The sequence below is a fragment of the Erythrolamprus reginae genome, chromosome 10, assembly GCF_031021105.1.
Source record: "Erythrolamprus reginae isolate rEryReg1 chromosome 10, rEryReg1.hap1, whole genome shotgun sequence".
In the NCBI taxonomy this organism is placed as follows: domain Eukaryota; kingdom Metazoa; phylum Chordata; class Lepidosauria; order Squamata; family Dipsadidae; genus Erythrolamprus; species Erythrolamprus reginae.
The window spans coordinates 44400151-44419423 of NC_091959.1; the positions used below are offsets into that span (position 1 = coordinate 44400151).

At 43.7% G+C, this 19273-nt stretch overlaps 1 protein-coding gene across 2 annotated transcripts in view; it reads left to right on the forward strand.

Moving 5' to 3' along the window:
- RBM19 (RNA binding motif protein 19) overlaps positions 1 to 19273 on the forward strand; it is a 96248-nt gene that overhangs the window by 53445 nt on the left and 23530 nt on the right. For both annotated transcript variants that reach the window (XM_070762971.1, XM_070762972.1), the window contains exon 22: positions 14947 to 15052. In XM_070762971.1, coding sequence (XP_070619072.1) covers positions 14947 to 15052 — 106 coding nt within the window. The remainder of the gene's footprint in view (positions 1 to 14946; positions 15053 to 19273) is intronic.

A 19273-nucleotide genomic window follows, 5' to 3' on the forward strand; every position in this document is an offset into this window, starting at 1 on the left:
CCTTCATTTCTAAAGATTTTTTCCCCCTCATTTCCAAGACTTTTTCATTTCTTTAATGGAGAGGCTTAATGAGATTTTTTTTTTCACCTTAGTGGATTTGCATTCATTTGATCTCCTCTGCAAAATTCTACTTATTCTCCTCGTTAAAGCAATTAATGAAGTCAATTGCCAGTTTGGGGGAATTAGAGAAAGCCAACATCAAACTCCAGTAAATTTTAGATTGAGAAATGTCTTTTAAAAAAGACTGTTTTATTTTATTTTTTAAATTCTTGAAGCAAGTTTTGTAACAATGTGACTTACAGTGGTTCCTTTAGTGACTGTTCAAAGTTACAACGGCACTGGGAAAAGGCACTTGCGATTATTTTTCACACTTATGACTATTGTGCCATTCTCATCGTCACGGGATCAAAATTTAGATGCTTGGCAAGTGATTCATACTTACGACCGTTGCTGTGTCCCAAAGTGTTGTGATTCCCCTGTTGTGACCTTCTGAGACAGAAAGTTAGGCTCACTCATCAACCAAGAAAGGCAGGTAGGATTCCCTTGGGTACCGTTTGTTGGGGGTCAAGAGAAAGGGAGGGTTTTGCCTTCTCTTTCTGCCCAAGATCCTCATGGACAATTGGTGGGCCACTGTGGGACACAGAATGCTGGACTCGATGGGCTTTGGCCCGATTCAGCATGGCTCTTCTTAGGTTCTTATCTTCCTTCCTTCCTTCCTTCCTTCCTTCCTTCCTTCCTTCCTTCCTTCCATCTCTCCCTTATTGAAACGGACATCCAAATGCTGCCTCTATGTTGGTTGAGGCAGGCAGGATTCCCTTGGGTCCCATTTGTTGGGGGTCAAGGGAAAGGGAGGGTTTTGCCTTCTCTTTCTGCCCAAGATCCCCATGGGCAATTGGTGGGCCACTGTGGGACACAGAATGCTAGACTCGATGGGCTTTGGCCTGATTCAGCATGGCTCTTCTTAGGTTCTTATCTTCCTTCCTTCCTTCCTTCCTTCCTTCCTTCCTTCCTTCTCCTTTCCTTCTCTCCCTTATTTAAATGGACATCTAAATGCTGCCTTTATGTTGGTTGAAGCAGGCAGGTTTCCCTTGGGTCCCATTTGTTGGGGGTCAAGGGAAAGGGAGGGTTTTGCCTTCTCTTTCTGCTCAAGATCCCCATGGACAATTGGTGGGCCACTGTGTGACACAGAATGCTGGACTCAATGGACTTTGGCCTGATTCAGCAGGGCTCTTCTTAGGTTCTTATGCCATCTAAGAGCCAATTTTTTCCAGCATCCCTGTAAATTTAAATATTGGGGTCAGAGAGAGCCCTCTACCCATCAGAGGAATTGGGTTTATTAACGTGAAGTCACCCTCTAAGGCTTCTGCTGACACCCTCCTTCCTTCCCCTCAGTCTCAAAATGGGTGAAGAGTGTGGTCAGGCGGTAGGGAAAGCAAGTAGAATGCTTGGATGAATAGCTAGAGGTATAACAAGCAGGGAGAGGGAGATTGTGGCCCCGCTGTATAGAGTGCTGGTGAGACCACATTTGGAAGACTGTGTTCAGTTCTGGAGACCTCACCTACAAAAAGATGTGGATAAAATTGAATGGGTCCAAAGACGGGCGACAAAAATGGTGAAAGGTCTTAAGCCTAAAACCTATCAGGAAAGACTTAATGAACTCAATCTGTATAGTCTGGAGGACAGAAGAGAAGGGGGGGTCACGATCGAAACATTTAAATATGTTAAAGGGTTCAATAAGGTTCAGGAAGGAAGTGTTTTCAATATGGAAGTGAACACAAGAACAAAGGGGCACAATTTAAGGTTAGTTGGGGGAAAGATCAGAAGCCACATGAGAAAATATTATTTGACTGAAAGAGTAGGAGATGCTTGGCCTAAACTTCCAGCAGACATCGTTGGTCAATCCACAGTCACTGAATCTAAACATGCCTGGGATAAACCTAGATCCACCCTAAGATAAAATACAGGAAATAGTTTAAGGGCAGACTAGATGGACCAGGAGGTCTTTTTCTGCCGTCAGTCTTCTATGTTTCTATGTTTCTTCTCCAAGAGCTCCATCGCACTCAATTACGGCAAAGCTGGTAGCACAGCAACCACACCTTCCCAAATGTGTCGTTCTCGTCTCTCCAGCTGCAGGAGAGAAGCTGTCAATTAGGAACAACTGGGAGGAGGGATGACAGTTGAAAAAGCAAGGCTGTCAACTCCTAAAGCAGCGATGGCGAACTTATGGCACAGGTGCCACAGATGGTACACGGAGCCATATCTGCTGGCATGCGAGCATTTGCCCTAGCTCAGCTCCAACGTGCATGTGTGTGCTGGGCAGCTGATTTTTGACCCACACAGAGGCTCTGGGAGGGCGTTTTTGGCTCCCAGAGAGCCTCCAGGCAAATGAGGTGTTCTGTCGGGCTCTCTGGTAGACTCCTCCCAAAAATTCACAGGTACAAATTTCAGACACACACACACGTTTGAAAATTCAAAACAATGTTCTTTATAATGAAAATTCACATAAACTAAGCCCTCTTTTGGGATAGCAAAGAGCACTGGTCTCCAAACAAACTGGTAATTTGTACAAGTCCCTTATCAGTTCTGTGATACTTAGCTTGCAGCTGTGAGGCAATTCACAGTCCTTCTTCTTTCACAAAGTGAAACACACTTTGCTCTGGTTTAGTTTCAAAGCGGGGAAAAATCAGCACACAAAAGGTCAAAGTCAGTAAAGCAGTCACGAAACACAACGATCAGATAATCCTCCACAATAGCCAAACCCACAGGCTGCTCTTTATAGCAGCCTCACTAATTACCACAGCCCCACCCAACCACAGGTGGCCTCATTTTCTTTGATAATAATCTCTCAGTTGTTGCTGCCTATGCATCGCTCTCCGCATGCGAGGCTGTACCATTAACTCTTGTTCTGAATCCAAGGAGGAGCTAGAGAATTGATCTCCTTCTGAGCTGTCTGCCCCACTCTCCTCCCTGTCACTCATGTCTTCTTGGTCAGAGGAGCCTTCATCAGCAGATTCCACCGGGGGCAAAACAGGCCTGCAGCATGTGGATGTCTCCCCCACATCCACAGTCCTTGGGGCAGGAGCTGGGCCAGAGCTAACCACAACATGGGGTGGGGCATTTTTACCTTCCTTCGGCTCCAGGGAAGCCTTTGGAGCCTGGGGAGGGCAAAACAGGAGCCTATTGGGCCCACCAGAAGTTGGGAATCAGGCCGTTTCCGGCCTCCAGAGGGCAGGAGAAGCTGTTTTCGCCCTACCTAGGCATTGAATTATGGGTGTGGCCACTCGCACATGCGCGACAGCAGGCGTCCATCCACTTTCGGCACTCAAGGAGAAAAAGGTTCGCCATCACTGTCCTAAAGTATTCCTGGCCTGCTCTCGAGTCATCATAGGCAAGAGGTGGGGAAAGCTGACAGCAGCAACCAGAAGCACACTCCACACATATCTTCCTCAAGGCCGCAGCCTAACGTTATCACAGTCAATCGGAGAGGCATGTTCTCTACAGTCCAGGAAAGTGCTTCGTTGGAGGATTGTGATTTATGACACATCTTGGGAGGAGCGGGGAGACAGGAAGCGGGATGTAAATTTATGTGGGGCAGAGCTGACTCCATTTGGGGATGTGCTGACATGTCGCTCCTCATAAATAGCTGGATTTTGTTTGAAACGTGGCTTGGGGCTCATGAATTAATTAGGGCAGTGATGGCGAAGCTATGGCAAAGAATTCTATTCTGTTCTGTTCTTGCTTCTTTCCTTATTCATTCCATTCTAGTCTATGATTTGATTTGATTTCTTATTTGTACCCTATGACAATCATTAAGTGTTGTACCTTACGATTCTTGACGAACTTCATTCCTAATAGGGTTTGATTGCTCATTTGTATTATTTCTGTGTTATACCTTATGATTCCTAATGAATATATCTTTTCTTTTATGTACACTGAGAGCATCTGCACCAAAGTCAAATTCCTTGGGGGTCCAAACACACTTGGCCAATAAATAATTCTATTCTATTTTATTCTATTCTATGTTTTCTTTTATGTACACTGAGAGCATCTGCACCAAAGACAAATCCCTTGTGGGTCCAAACACACTTGGCCAATAAAGAATTCTATTCTATTCCATTCCATTCTATTCTATTCTAATGTATGTTTTCTTTTATGTACACTGAGAGCATCTGCACCAGAGTCAAATTCCTTATGTGTCCAATCACACTTGGCCAATGAAGAATTATATTCTGTTCCGTTCCATTCCGTTCTATTCTATTCCATTCTAATGTATCTTTTCTTTTATGTACACTGAGAGCCTATGCACCAAAGACAAATTCCTTGGGTGTCCAATCACACTTGGCCAATAAAGAATTCTATTCTATTCCATTCCATTCTATTCTATTCTAATGTATGTTTTCTTTTATGTACACTGACAGCATCTGCACCAAAGACAAATTCCTTGGGGTTCCAATCACACTTGGCCAATAAAGAATTATATTCTATTCCATTCCATTCTATTCTATTCTAATGTATGTTTTCTTTTATGTACACTGAGAGCCTCTGCACCAAAGACAAATTCCTTGGGTGTCCAATCACACTTGGCCAATAAAGAATTCTATTCTATTCCATTCCATTCTATTCTATTCTAATGTATGTTTTCTTTTATGTACACTGAGAGCATCTGCACCAAAGACAAATTCCTTGGGGTTCCAATCACACTTGGCCAATAAAGAATTCTATTCTATTCCATTCCATTCTATTCTATTCTAATGTATGTTTTCTTTTATGTACACTGAGAGCATCTGCACCAAAGACAAATTCCTTGGGGTTCCAATCACACTTGGCCAATAAAGAATTCTATTCCATTCCATTCCATTCTATTCTATTCTAATGTATGTTTTCTTTTATGTACACTGAGAGCCTATGCACCAAAGACAAATTCCTTGGGTGTCCAATCACACTTGGCCAATAAAGAATTCTATTCCATTCCATTCCATTCTATTCTTTTCTAATGTATGTTTTCTTTTATGTACACTGAGAGCATCTGCACCAAAGACAAATTCCTTGGGGTTCCAATCACACTTGGCCAATAAAGAATTCTATTCTATTCCATTCCATTCTATTTTCTTAGCCAATATCACTGGCTTCGTTAGCATTTTCTTTGCCTCTTTCAGTGCCTCCCAACCTCCCCCATTTCCTGCTGCTGTAAGAAACTGGTCCCATTAACTAATCGGACTGACTGTTCATATTCCCGGTGAGTTGAAAAGAGACTCAAATCTACACTTCATTTACAAGACCCTCTGCTGCGCACATTGCTAATGACTCCTCTAATTACGATATCTCGCCGCTGCCTTTTTTTTCTCTCTCTCTCTCTCTCTCTCTTCCTCTTCTTCTTCTTCCTAATCAAGACGATCCCACCTGCCTTCTGACATCTTGCCAAACCAGGAAGGTGTTATTTTACAGGCAAAACCCAAAACGGGTTAGGATTGGCGAGGAAAGGGTGGGCAAGGAGGATATAAACATAGAAGACTGACGGCAGAAAAAGACCTCATGGTCCACCTAGTCTGCCCTTATACTATTTCCTGTATTTTATCTTACAATGGATATATGCTTATCCCAGGCATGTTTAAATTCAGTTACTGTGGATTTACCAACCATGTCTGCTGGAAGTTTGTTCCAAGGATCTACTACTCGTTCAGTGAAATAATATTTTCTCACGTTGCTTTTGATCTTTCCCCCAACTAACTTCAGATTGTGTCCCCTTGTTCTTGTGTTCACTTTCCTTTTAAAAACACTTCCCTCCTGGACCTTATTTAACCCTTTAACATATTTAAATGTTTCGATCATGTCCCCCCTTTTCCTTCTGTCCTCCAGACTCTACAGATGGATTTCATGAAGTCTTTCCTGATAAGATTTATGCTTAAGACCTTCCACCATTCTTGTAGCCCGTCTTTGGACCCGTTCAATTTTATCCATATCTTTTTGTAGGTGAGGTCTCCAGAACTGAACACAGTATTATTCCAAATGTGGTCTCACCAGCGCTCTATATAAGGGGATCACAATCTCCCTCTTCCTGCTTGTTATACCTCTAGCTATGCAGCCAAGCATCCTACTGGCATGAATGACCGGGATGAAGCTGGCACTCTTAAAGCTGTGGCAGCTCTCATGCCATTTGAACCATTCTTCCTGGGGTCCCCCCACCCCAGTCCTGTCATTTCTTTGGGGCGAGGGCTGGAGGGGAGAGAGACCCAGCTTCTGTTCTTAGGGTGAAGATATGGAATCTAGGACAGAGGATTGCTGACTGATCCTGAAAATAAAATAGGGTAGGATAGGGAAAGGAAAGGAAAGGAAAAAGAGGAAAGGAAAGGTGAGTAGAGGGGAGGAAAGGAAAGGAAAGAGATGAAAGAAAAGGGAAGGAGAGGAGGAATGGAAAGGAGATGGGGGAAAGGAAAGAAAGGAGAAACGTATCAGGAAGGACTTCATGAACTCAGTCTGTATAGTCTGGAGGACAGAAGGAAAAGGGGGGACATGATCGAAACATTTAAATATATTAAAGGGTTAAATAAGGTCCAGGAGGGAAGTGTTTTTAATAGGAAAGTGAACACAAGAACAAGGGGACACAATCTGAAGTTAGTTGGGGGAAAGATCAAAGGCAACATGAGAAAATATTATTTTACTGAAAGAGTAGTAGATCCTTGGAACAAACTTCCAGCAGACGTGGTAGGTAAATCCACAGTAACTGAATTTAAACCTGCCTGGGATAAACATAGATCCATCCTAAGATAAAATACAGGAAATAGTATAAGGGCAGACTAGATGGACCATGAGGTCTTTTTCTGCCGTCAGTCTTCTAGGTTTCTATGAGAAAAGGAGGAAAGGAAAGATAAGATAAGGAAAAAAGAGAGGGAACGCAAGGAAAGATAAGGAAAAGAGAGTGGAAAGGAAAGGAAAGGAAAGGAAAGGAAGATGAAAGGGAGGATTGCCTATGGGCCAATCACTGGGAGACCATGAATTCTAGTCCCACCTTAGGCATGAAAGCCAGCTGGGTGATTTTGGACGAAACACCGGGAGACAGTAAGTTCTAGTTCTTCCTTAGGCATGAAAGTCAACTGGGAAGCTATGGGCCAATCACTAGGCGACCATGAGCTTTAGTCCCGCCTTAGGCATGAAAGTCGACTGGGTGGCTTTGGGCCAATCACTAGGCGAACATGAGCTCTAGTCCCGCCTTAGGCATGAAAGTCGTCTGGGTGCCTATGGACCAATCACTAGGCGACCATGAGTTCTAGTCCCGCCTTAGGCATGAAAGTCGACCATGAGTTCTAGTCCCTCCTTAGGCATGAAAGTCGGCTGGGTGCCTACGACCCAATCACTAGGAGACCATGAGTTCTAGTCCCACCTAAGCATGAAAGTCAACTGGGAAGCTATGAACCAATCACTAGGCGACCATGAGTTCTAGTCCTGCCTTAGGCATGAAAGTCGGCTGGGAAGCTATGGCCCAATCACTAGGAGACCATGAGTTCTAGTCTCACCTAGGCATAAAAATTGGGTGCTTATGGACCAATCACTAGGCGACCATGAGTTCTAGTCCCGCCTTAGGCATGAAAGTTGACTGAGTGCTTATGGCCCAATCACTAGGAGACCATGAGTTCTAGTCCCACCTAGACATAAAAGTTGACTGGGTGCTTATGGACCAATCACTAGGCGACCATGAGCTCTAGTCCCGCCCTAGGCATGAAAGTCGACTGGGTGCCTATGGACCAATCACTAGGAGACCATGAGCTCTAGTCCCGCCTTAGGCATGAAAGTCGACCAGGTGTTTTTGGGCCAATCACCGGGAGACGGTGAGCTCTTGTTCCTCCTAGGCATAAAAGTCGACCGGATGGCTTTGGGCCAATCACCAGGAGACTGTGAGTTCTAGTCCCGCCTTAGGCACGAAAGCCAGCAAAATGAAATTGGGGGGAGGGGGGGAGACGCTCCTTTTTACTCCCTGAACTTGCTGGTCCTCTTGCAAACGTCTCATTCCCTAAACTGGGTAAACACAGTCGGTGCTAGTCAAAATGAAAATTGTGCCTTTTCCAACATTTTTGGAGAAAGGATGAAGACTTTGGATGTGTTCGATGTGTCCTCTCTCGGGAAAGAAGCATGTGTTGGCTCGCCTGCTGGCGTGAGCTTGATCTCTCCCCCCCCACCCCCCCACCCCCGGGAGAAGAATCACCCCCCTCTCCCCAATTATTCTTTTCACACACACGTCTGCATACAAATCGGGGGGCTCTCGCACACACACACTGGTGCCACTCGAGGCTGTCGGAGGAAATCCAGTACGGTCCCATCAAGACATCCTTATTTATTTATTTATTTTTAATTTAATTTTTTTTATTTATTTATTTTGTCCAATACACAATGAGTGTTTTAGTGGGTGTATGTATGTATGTATGTATGTATCTATCTATCTATCTATCTATCTATCTATCTATCTATCTATCTATCTATCCATCTATCCATGTATCTATCTATCTATCTATCTATCTATCTATCTATCTATCTATCTATCCATCCATCTATGTATCTATCTATCCATCCAGCCAGCCAGCCAGCCACCCACCCACCCACCCACCCACCCACCCATGTGATACATACAGAACATAGTTTTTTGGCTATGAATAAATTAACTGCCTTGAAATGGCCCTGGGTTGGGCCTAGAGGCAAAAAAGGAGCTGTGATGTTCCTTCAATATACCAGGGTGATCCAACAGAAAGAACATATAGCCCCTCCCTGGTACAAAGCTGAAGAGATCAGATCTGGTGGCCTAGAGGTTAATTCTCTGCCTTACAAGGCAGAAGCTGCAGGATCAAATCCCAGTAAGGCCGAAATAGATCTATCCTAGTCTCCCTTAATTTTCAAATTCAGCAAAAAAAACCACCATGTGACATATATATATGTATGTATGTATGTATGTATGTATGTATGTATGTATGTCACATGTTTAAGCTGAATTTGAAAATTAAGGGAGACTAGAATAGATCTATTTCGGCCTTATTTTGGCCTCATCAGCTAGCCATACCCACTGGGACTTGAACCTGCAACCTTTGCCTTGTAAGGCAGAGAATTATCCTCTAGGCTACAGTATCCAATCCCTTCAGCTCTGTACCAGGGAAGGGTTACATTTTGTGTCGAATCACCCTGGTATATTGAAAGAACATCACAGCTCCTTTTTTGCCTCTCGGCCCAACCCAGGGCCATACACACACACACACACACACACACACACACACACACACACACGTAAAATACATGATGAAGGTTATAGAGGATATACTCATAGTAAAATATATCTAAGAAAGAATAGAAGAGAAGATATAGGAATAAAACATATCAATGAAAGAATAGAAGAAGAGATATAGGAATAGAAGGTAGAGGAGATATAGGAGAGCAATAGGACAGGGGACGGGAGGCACTCTAGGGCACTTCTTCTTCCTACCTCCCTCATCCCCCACTCCCCCAAACACACGAACACACACCCCTCTCCCCAGACGCCCACGCTGAGCAACCCTCCCCCCTCCCCATCCCTTGCCCCATAACAAATTAGAAATGTGAGAACTCTCCTTGTTGATCAAAACATAAATTATTCTTCGTAGACGGGGCACCCACCAGCTCCGCGGAGGGTAATTGGTGCCACCTCCGATTCCTTAAGAGGTGAATATCGTAATTGGAAAAGAGGTGTGAGAGGCTCGGAGGAGAGTGGGGGCGGGGGGGGGCATGAAAGCGTTCATTTTTCGCAGCTTGGGAGATGTCTATGGCCGTGTTATGGATTCTAATTATCAACACAGCGGGGAAGGGAGGGGGGCGGGTTTTGCCTGGTCTGGGAATCCTTAGTTACCCCATTGTTCTCTCCCGAGGAGTCACTCGGAAGCGGTGGTGGGTGGGTGGGAGGGGGAGGCCTGTTGGAATTCTGGATTTGGGGCGGTTGGGATTGGGGCTGGGCGCTTCTTATTCGTCTCCCCCACCCCTAGCGGAGATATTTTTAAAAATTATTCTGTAGGGATGCTGTTCAAGAACCTTCCTGTTTCCCCCGCAGTAGGATTCTGGGGGGGGGGGGGGGTGTACAATAAAAGTCATAAAAGGAGCAGGTAGGTAGGTAGGTAGGTAGGCAGACAGTAGGTAGGTAGGTAGATAGATAGACAGACAGACAGACAGACAGACGGTAGGTAGGTAGGTAGATAGGTAGGTAGACAGATATATAGATAGATTAGATAGATAGATTAAATAGATAGACAGACAGACAGACAGACAGACAGATGATGATGGATGGATAGATGGATAGACAGACAGACAGATGATGGGTGGATGGATAGATGATAGATAGATTAGATAGATAGATAGATAGATAGATAGATAGATAGATAGATAGATAGATAGATGATAGACAGACAGACAGATAATGGATGGGTAGGTAGGTAGGTAGACAGACAGACAGACAGACAGACAGACAGACAGACAAATGATGGATGGATGGATGGATAGATGATAGATACATGGATAGACAGACAGACAGACAGACAGATGATGGATGGATGGATAGATGATAGACAGAGAAATAATAGATGGGTGGATGGGTAGGTAGGTAGGTAGATAGATAGATAGATAGATAGATAGATAGATAGATAGATAGATAGATAGATAGATAGATAGATAGCAAACAGTTTGATTTCACAGAAGTTTGATTTACTTGGAGTTATATTGTTTTGTTTAAGTGTTCCCTTTATTTTTTCCAGCAGTGTATATCTATCCTAAGATAAAGCACAGGACACAGTAGAAGGGGAGACTAGATGGACCCTGAGGTCTTTTTCTGCCCTCCATCCTCTATGTTTCTCTATTTCTAACTTACTCCTCCCAGATTCCCGCAGCGAAGAATTACATTTTTAAATAGCATCAAGTGTGGCAGGCCAGAGGACCCCCGACTAAAATCACTGCGGCCTGACATGTGTTTTTGTGAGTGTGTGTTTGTGTGTGTGCGTTAATGCCGAAAGGCGAACGGAGGCCACGAGGAGGCAGCGAGGGAGGGAAGGACTCCAAGGAGAAAGGGAGAGAGAGGAGAAACGTGTGGATTCATGTAGAGGCTTCATCATGTCTCACTTATCCTCCGCGACGCCCCGACCAAATTCAGCCGATGGATGCTTGGTCATGCCGTCGGCACAGAGGGGTTAACTCCTCGGATTTAAGCTTTCTATCGTTTTCATGAGAGCGTTGACAACATTTTTACCCGTGTTTATTCCCAGATGTGCGTGTTGCGGCCCGGCGGCTTCCCCGAGCCCTGTGCTTTTGCACGTGGGGGGGGGGAGGGAGGGAGAACATCGGATAAAATAGCGCACCTTTGTGGTCGGAGGGCACATCAAATATTCATGGATCTCCGATTTGCACGCCGGGGGTTGATAAATGCGTCTGACGTGGCCCTGGAGAAACAGCTGCTTTGCCGCGGAATCGGCCGAGGAATTTTTCATTTCCCCCTCGTTGCATATATTAAGTGGTCCTCGACTTGCGACCAAGGTTGAGCCCCAGGTTTCTGTGGCTAAGCAAGAGAGTTAGTTGTTTTAGGGGATCGGTGCCCCATTTTAGCACCTGGTGTTACTAAGTGTATCCCTGCGGTCGTTAAGTAAATTGTGCAGTCATTAAGCAAATTTATTTATTTATTTATTTATTAGGTTTGTATGCCGCCCCTCTCCGTAGACTCGGGGCAGCTCACAACACAATAAAACAGTTCATAACAAATCTAATAATTTAAAATTTAAAATATTTTTAAAAACCCATTATTAAGCAGACATACGTACAAACATACGATACATAAATTGTATAGGCCCGGGGGAGATATCTCAGTTATTATTATTATTATTATTTATTAGATTTGTATGCCGCCCCTCTCCGCAGACTCGGGGCAGCTCACAACAGTGACAAAAACAATATATATTGACAAATCTAATAATTTAAAATCTAAAATAACAATTGTACATTTAAAAAATCTAAAAGCAAGGAACCCCAATATAAAAACATACATACAGTCATATCATGCACTACATAGGCAGGGGGAGATGTTTCAGTTCCCCCACACCTGACGACAAAGGTGGGTTTTAAGGAGTTTACGAAAGGCAAGGAGGGTAGGGGCAGTTCTAATCTCTGGAGGGAGCTGATTCCAGAGGGTCGGGGCCACCACAGAGAAGGCTCTTCCCCTGGGTCCCGCCAGACGACATTGTTTAGTTGACGTGACCCGGAGAAGACCAACTCTGTGGGACCTGACCGGTCGCTGGGATTCGTGCGGCAGAAGGCAGTCTCAGAGATATTCTGGTCCAATGCCATGAAGGGCTTTATAGGTGATAACCAACACTTTGAATTGGGACCGGAAATTGATCGGCAACCAATGCATACCTTGGGAAGCCCATGATTGCTCTTGCAGCTGCATTCTGCACAATCTAAAGTTTCCGAACACTCTTCAAAGGTAGCCCCATGTAGAGAGCATTACAGTAGTCGAATCTCGAGGTGATGAGGAGACGCACCTTAGTTTTGCGGGGAGGAAAATAAGGAAAAGAATCTGCTTACCAGGTATTCATCTGGCTAGCATCCTTAGTCTGGACTGTTTCAGCAGATTATTTTATCCCCTGGGTAGGGCTTTAAAAAAAACGTTATTTGGAGAGAGTAACAGTGAAAGAGCTTGCAAGCCAGTAAGAGTTGGGAACACCATTAGCACCTGGAAAGAAACATTCGGAGCAAAGAGAGCAATGGAAAGAAACCCCTGCAAAGACTTAGGGTTTGGAAAATACTCTTTGCAGAGAGTAACAGTGAAAGAGCTTGCAAGCCAGTAAAGCTGGGAACATCGTTAGCACCTGGTTAGGGCTGGAAAGAAACTTACTCAGAGCAAATTAGAGCAATGAAAAAAGCCCTGCAAAGACCTTAAGGCTTGGAAAACATTCTTTGCAGAGAGTAAGCAAGAAAGAGCCTGCAAGCTAAGAGCTAGGAAGATCGTTAGCACTTAGTTAGGGCTGGGGGGGGGGGGAAGCTACATTCAGAGTATAAGGCACACCCTAATTATCAGCCTCTTTTGGGAATGAGAAAGGTGCATCTTATATTCAAAAAAATACGATATTTCCAGTATATTCAAAAAAATACGATATTTCCTGTATCCATTTCGATCCTATGACCACGAGAATGCTGCAGTGGTCATAAGTGTGGAAAAACAGCCATAAGTCGCTTTGTTTTCAGTGCCGCTGCAACTTTAAAACTGTCACTAAATAAGCACTTGTAAGTTGAGGACTGCTGCTATTATTATTATTATTATTATTATTATTATTATTATTATTATTATTATTATTATTATTATTTATTAGATTTGTATGCCGCCCCTCTCCGGCTTACAGCAAGGATAAAAACAATATATAATGACAAATCTAATAGTTAGAATCTAATATAATAATAATACATTTAAAAAGTCTAAAGAACAAGAAACCCCAATATATAAAAACATACATACAGTCATATCATACACAAAAAATACTACATAGGCAGGGGGAGATCTTTCAGTTCCCCCACGCTTGATGATAGAAGTGGGTTTTAAGGAGTTTACGAAAGGCAAGGAGGGTGGGGGCAGTTCTAATCTCTGGAGGGAGCTGATTCCAGAGGGTCGGAGCCGCCACAGAGAAGGCTCTTCCGCTGGGTCCCGCCAAATGACATTGTTTAGTTGACGGGACCCAGAGGAGACCAACTCTGTGGGACTGTGCTATACATGGAGTACTTTTGTTCTCGAGACGGAAAAAAAAATAACCCCAAAATTTAGTAGTGCTGACTTAAGAAAACTTTTAGACGAGACCTTTTGACTCTCTGGAAATAGAATTGGCACCAGTAGAGCACATTTCATTCCTTTAGGGTTCACTGCTTTGGGCAAAGTGTCGGGGGAAAGTAACTAATTCATAGCTCAGACCAGGCGTGCGGGGCAAACGTGAATTGGGTCAGGGGCTCATTCTAGGGCAGAGGGCCCTGACCGTTTGGGGCAGGATTTTTCCTTGGACTGCAGGGGATTCAGTTCAATTCAATTTATTGAATTCAATTTCAATAGTGCAGTCAGGCGATAGGGAAAGCAAGTAGGACGCTTGGCTGCATAGCTAGAGGTACAACAAGCAGGAAGAGGGAGATTATGATCCCGCTATATAGAGCGCTGGTGAGACCACATTTGGAATAATACTGTGTTCAGTTCTGGAGACCTCACCTACAAAAAGATATTGACAAAATTGAACGGGTCCAAAGACGGGTTACAAGAATGGTGGAAGGTCTTAAGCATAAAATGTTTCAGGAAAGACTTCATGAACTCAATCTGTATAGTCTGGAAAGGGTGGGACACGATGGAAACATTTGAATATGTTAAAGGGTTAAATAAGGTCCAGGAGGGAAGTGTTTTTAATAGGAAAGTGAACACAAGAACAAGGGGACACAATCTGAAGTTAGTTTGGGGAAAGATCAAAAGCAACATTAGAAAATATTATTTGACTGAAAGGGTAGTAGATCCTTGGAACAAACTTCCAGCAGACGTGGTTGGTAAATCCACAGTAACTGAATGTAAACATGCCAGGGATAAACATGTATCCATCCTAAGATAAAATACAGAAAATAGTATCAGGGCAGACTAGATGGACCATGAGGTCTTTTTCTGCCGTCAGTCTTCTATGTTTCTATGTTTCTATTAGACTTGTAGGCCGCCCCTCTCCGAGGACCCAGAGCGGCTGTGGGGTTGTGTGCTGCCTGCATCCCATGAGAATGGGGCTTTGCTTATATATGTGGCCAGGTTTGTGGCATGCTGCACGTCGATGCTAGTCCACAGGGTCAGGGGGACACCTATTATAGGAGATTGGAGGCTAACCTTTGAACTTTAACTTTGAAATTCATCTCCTTTTCATTCTTCTCCTCCTCCTCCTCCTTGGACCTCAGCACCTTTGGGGAGCTGAAGACAGTCCGTCTGCCGAAGAAAATGTTCGGAACCGGATCTCATCGCGGCTTCGGCTTTGTGGATTTCCTTACCAAGCAGGATGCCAAGGTGAGCGAACTCTCCCATGACAGAAACCTTGAGGTCAATTGTCGTCTGAGGTTGAACAGTCGCCATATGTCTGCATGTGTTCTGACAATTTCTGAAACACCCTATCCTAGGATTTTCCCAAAAAGCAGGCAGCCCTTATTCTGACATATAACCCTGGACAAAAGGAAGCCCGGAGAGTGACGGTCTCATCTGCTGTTCTTGCCCAGCCTTCGCAGAAGCAAGAAATAGACTCCTTGTCACGAAAAAAAAACCCCTCTTTATTTACCTCCTGTGAATAATTGCATTACACCCACCAAAAAGTCCAGGCAAGAGTCCTTCAAGGAGTTAACGGCAGCAACAGACCTTATCAGGTCTTTGTGATAATTGCAAGGCTGGGATGAGCTCCCAGCCTGAAAGGCTGCAAATTAAGTTCTGGCAAGCAGTCTTTGTGGCACGGAACACTAGGAGCAAAATCTTCAGAAATACGAACTGTTGTCTCCTATGACCACCACTCCTCTTTCATTCTATTTATTCCCCAGAAGGGCCATTCAGTGTCCACGTGTGCTTTGCTTCCCAAGTCCTTAGGTGTTATTCTCTCTCTATCCTATCTATCTATCTATCTATCTATCTATCTATCTATCTATCTATCTATCTATCTATCTATCTAACTATCTATCTATCTATCTTTCTATCTATCTATCCACCCATCCATCCATCCTACAGTATCTATCTATCTGTCTCTATCTATCTATCTATCTATCTATCTATCTATCTATCTATCTTTTTTTCTTTCTATCTATCCACCCATCCACCCATCTACAGTATCTATCTCTATCTATCTATCTATCTATCTATCTATCTATCTATCTATCTATCTTTCTTTCTATCTATCTATCCACCCATCCATCTACAGTATCTATCTGTCTCTATCTATCTATCTATCTATCTATCTATCTATCTATCTATCTATCTATCTATCTATCTACCTATCTACCTACCTACCTATTATTTATCTATCATCTATCTATCTATCTATCTATCTATCTATCTATCTATCTATCTATCTATCTATCTATTTATCTACCTACTTATTATTTATCTATCATCTATCTATCTAATCTATCTATCTATCTATCCTATCCATCCATCTACAGTATCTATCTGTCTCTATCTATCATCTATCTATTATCTATCATCAATCTATATTATTTATCATCTATCTATTATCTATCATCTATCTATTATCTATCATCCATCTCTCTGTTATCTATCATCTATCTATCCTATCCATCTATCCAGAGTATCTTATTGTCTCTCTATCATCTATCTACTATCTATCATCTATCTATTCTATCTATCAACTATCTATATCACATCTATAGCTATAATAAATAGATGTGTGTGTATGTGTATTGTATATGTGTGTATACCCACACAGACATCATATACATATACGTAGACAAGCACATATAGATATAGATATACATACACATGTACTGTACATAGACATAGTTATATAGATTTAGATATATTCCTACGGTGCGGAGGGTGCAGGAGAGCATTAAAAAGTCAACTGTCCTTTCCAACAACAACAACAACAAAAACCCCTTCCAACCAAGGAATGAATCTTCTCCCCTTTGGCAGAAGAGACTCAGCTGCCCTGCCTTGGCCAGGCCCTCGGCTCCGATCACCCTTTTGTCTTGAAGGAAGAATGAGAAATCTATCAACCTCCTAATGCTGTCGACTCTTTTGTACCTCACTAATGGTCGACTCCCTCTGGGTTTGCCGGGCTGAGCGTTTAATAGGGCAGCGGGGAAAGAGGGGACGGCGTGGCCCCATCCGCCAAATTGCAACCATTTAGACCTGGTGAGATGGGGGGACCCCGGGGGAGGTGACCTCGGAGGCTTCCTGGCTTGATCTACGACGTCCGTCATGGTAGAAACCCCAGACGGTTCCCAGACGGCTTCCATCTGTGTGTCAGCCCACATGGTCCTGCCCCATGATGTTGTGGGTTGTTTTGCACTCTCGTGTGGATGGTCCTTCTGCCTCTTTATTTACGGGTCGACCTTCGACTGGACGGCTGTAGGTTTAGCGATGGTTCAAAGTTATCTATCTTGTCCTTTGGGATAGTTGAATAAAATAAATGAGTGACATGTGGACTTCAACTCCCAGAATTCCTGAACTAGCAGGATTGGCTCAGGAATTCTGGGAGTTGAAGTCCCCAAGTCATAGTAGAGCCGACTTTGCCTACCTCTGGTATAGGCTCTCTTGAACTAGAAAAACTCCAGGTCCCTTCCAACTCTGAGGTTCTGTTTTCTATTAGCCATAGAGTTTTAATTAAGTGGTTATTGGAAGGTAGAAACAGGTCAACTGGAGGATTGAAAGAATTATTACTAATGTTTGAGCAAGTTTAACCAAACCAAATTGTCCCTTGGGAGATCGTGCCAAAATGTTGCTGGTTATCAAACAGAACCAGCAACATAGAGTGGAATGGAATAGAATGGAATAGAATAAAATGAAATAGAATAGAATAGAGAATGGAATAAAATAAGAATAGAATAGAATGTAGAATGGAATGGAATTCTTTAAGAAAAGGGATTTCTCTGATCAGTTGAAAGATAATTGAGATAAAATAAATCAGTATACCACAGCCACTGATATGAGTATATAGTATACTATACTGTAGTACAGTGTTCCCTCGATTTTCGCGGGTTCGAACTTTGGGGAAAGTCTATACCACGGTTTTTCAAAAATATTAATTAAAAAATACTTTGTGGGGTTTTTCCCTATACCACGGTTTTTCCCACCCGATGACGTCATATGTCATCGCCAAACTTTCGCCTGCCTTTAATAAATATTTTTTTTAATAAACTTTAATAAATAAACATGATGAGTAATAATCTGAATGGTTGCTAAGGGAATGAAAAATTGCAATTTAGGGGTTTAAAGTGTTAAGGGAAGATTTGTGATACTGTTCATAGCCAAAAATAGTGTATGTACTTCCGCATCTCTACTTCGCGGAAATTCGACTTTCGCGGGCGGTCTCGGAACGCATCCCCCGCGAAAAGTGAGGGAACACTGTATACTCATATCAGTATACAGTGATCCCTCTATTATCACGAGGGTTCCGTTCCAAGACCCCTCACGATAATCGATTTTTCGCGATGTAGGGTTGCGGAAGTAAAAACACCATCTGCGCATGCGCGCCCTTTTTTTCTATGGCCGCGCATGCGTAGATGGTGGAGTTTGCGTTCCCCGCCGCCCACGCAAAGGGGAAACCCCGATTCGGCTCCTCGCTGCTGCTGCGCTACCGAGCAGATCAGCTGCTGGGCGGCCGAAGGAACCTTCCCTGGGTCTTCCCGGCCGCCCACGCAAAGGGGAAACCCCGGCTCCTCGCTGATGCCCGCCGCTCGCCCGCCCGCCAGCAAGAGGGGGAAGACCCAGGGAAGGTTCCTTCGGCCGCCCAGCAGCTGATCTGCTCGGCGCAGCAGCAGCGAGCAGACGAAGATCGGGGTTTCCCAGCCGCCCACGCAAAGGGGAAACCCCGGCTCCTCGCTGATGCCCCCGCTCGCCCGCCCGCCGCCCGCCAGCAAGAGGGGGAGGGATAGAGAAAGAGAGAGAAGGAAAGAAAGAAATGAGAGAGGGAGGAAGAGAGTGTGAGAGAGGAAGAAGCAAGATAGAGAAAGAGAGAGAGAAAGAAAGATGAGAAAGGAAGGAAGAGAGTGATGTCATCGGTGGGGAAAATCGCGATATAGCATTTCCCGAAGATCGAGATCGCGAAAATCGAGGGATCACTGTATATGCATGTTGGATTGCCCATCCATATAATAGCATCTATGACAGCCAATTGCAAATGTGAACACCACACGTTCTTAGGTTGTGAACATTTCTTTCTGGCCTGTTCGTTTGTACAAAGGGGATCCAACTTGTAAGACCTTGACAGTCTGGACCCAAATCTTGGGAGATGTCGACAGTTCTCAGATGTCATTCTCCTTGGATTGCATCTTTGAAGTCCAGCAAGAATTGAAACCAATGATTTCCGATTAGCAAAACGTAGCACATTTAAACCCTCTCAAATTGGAAACGTCCCATCCTGATCATTTTGCAAATAGAAATTTTATTTTTCTCCAACATAGAATAAAAAACAATACGTAAGTATAAACACTAAAACCGTGCGTAAAGTAAAACATATATAAACATTTTCTCTTTCTATTAATCATTCAGTGGAAACTTATTTCCTTC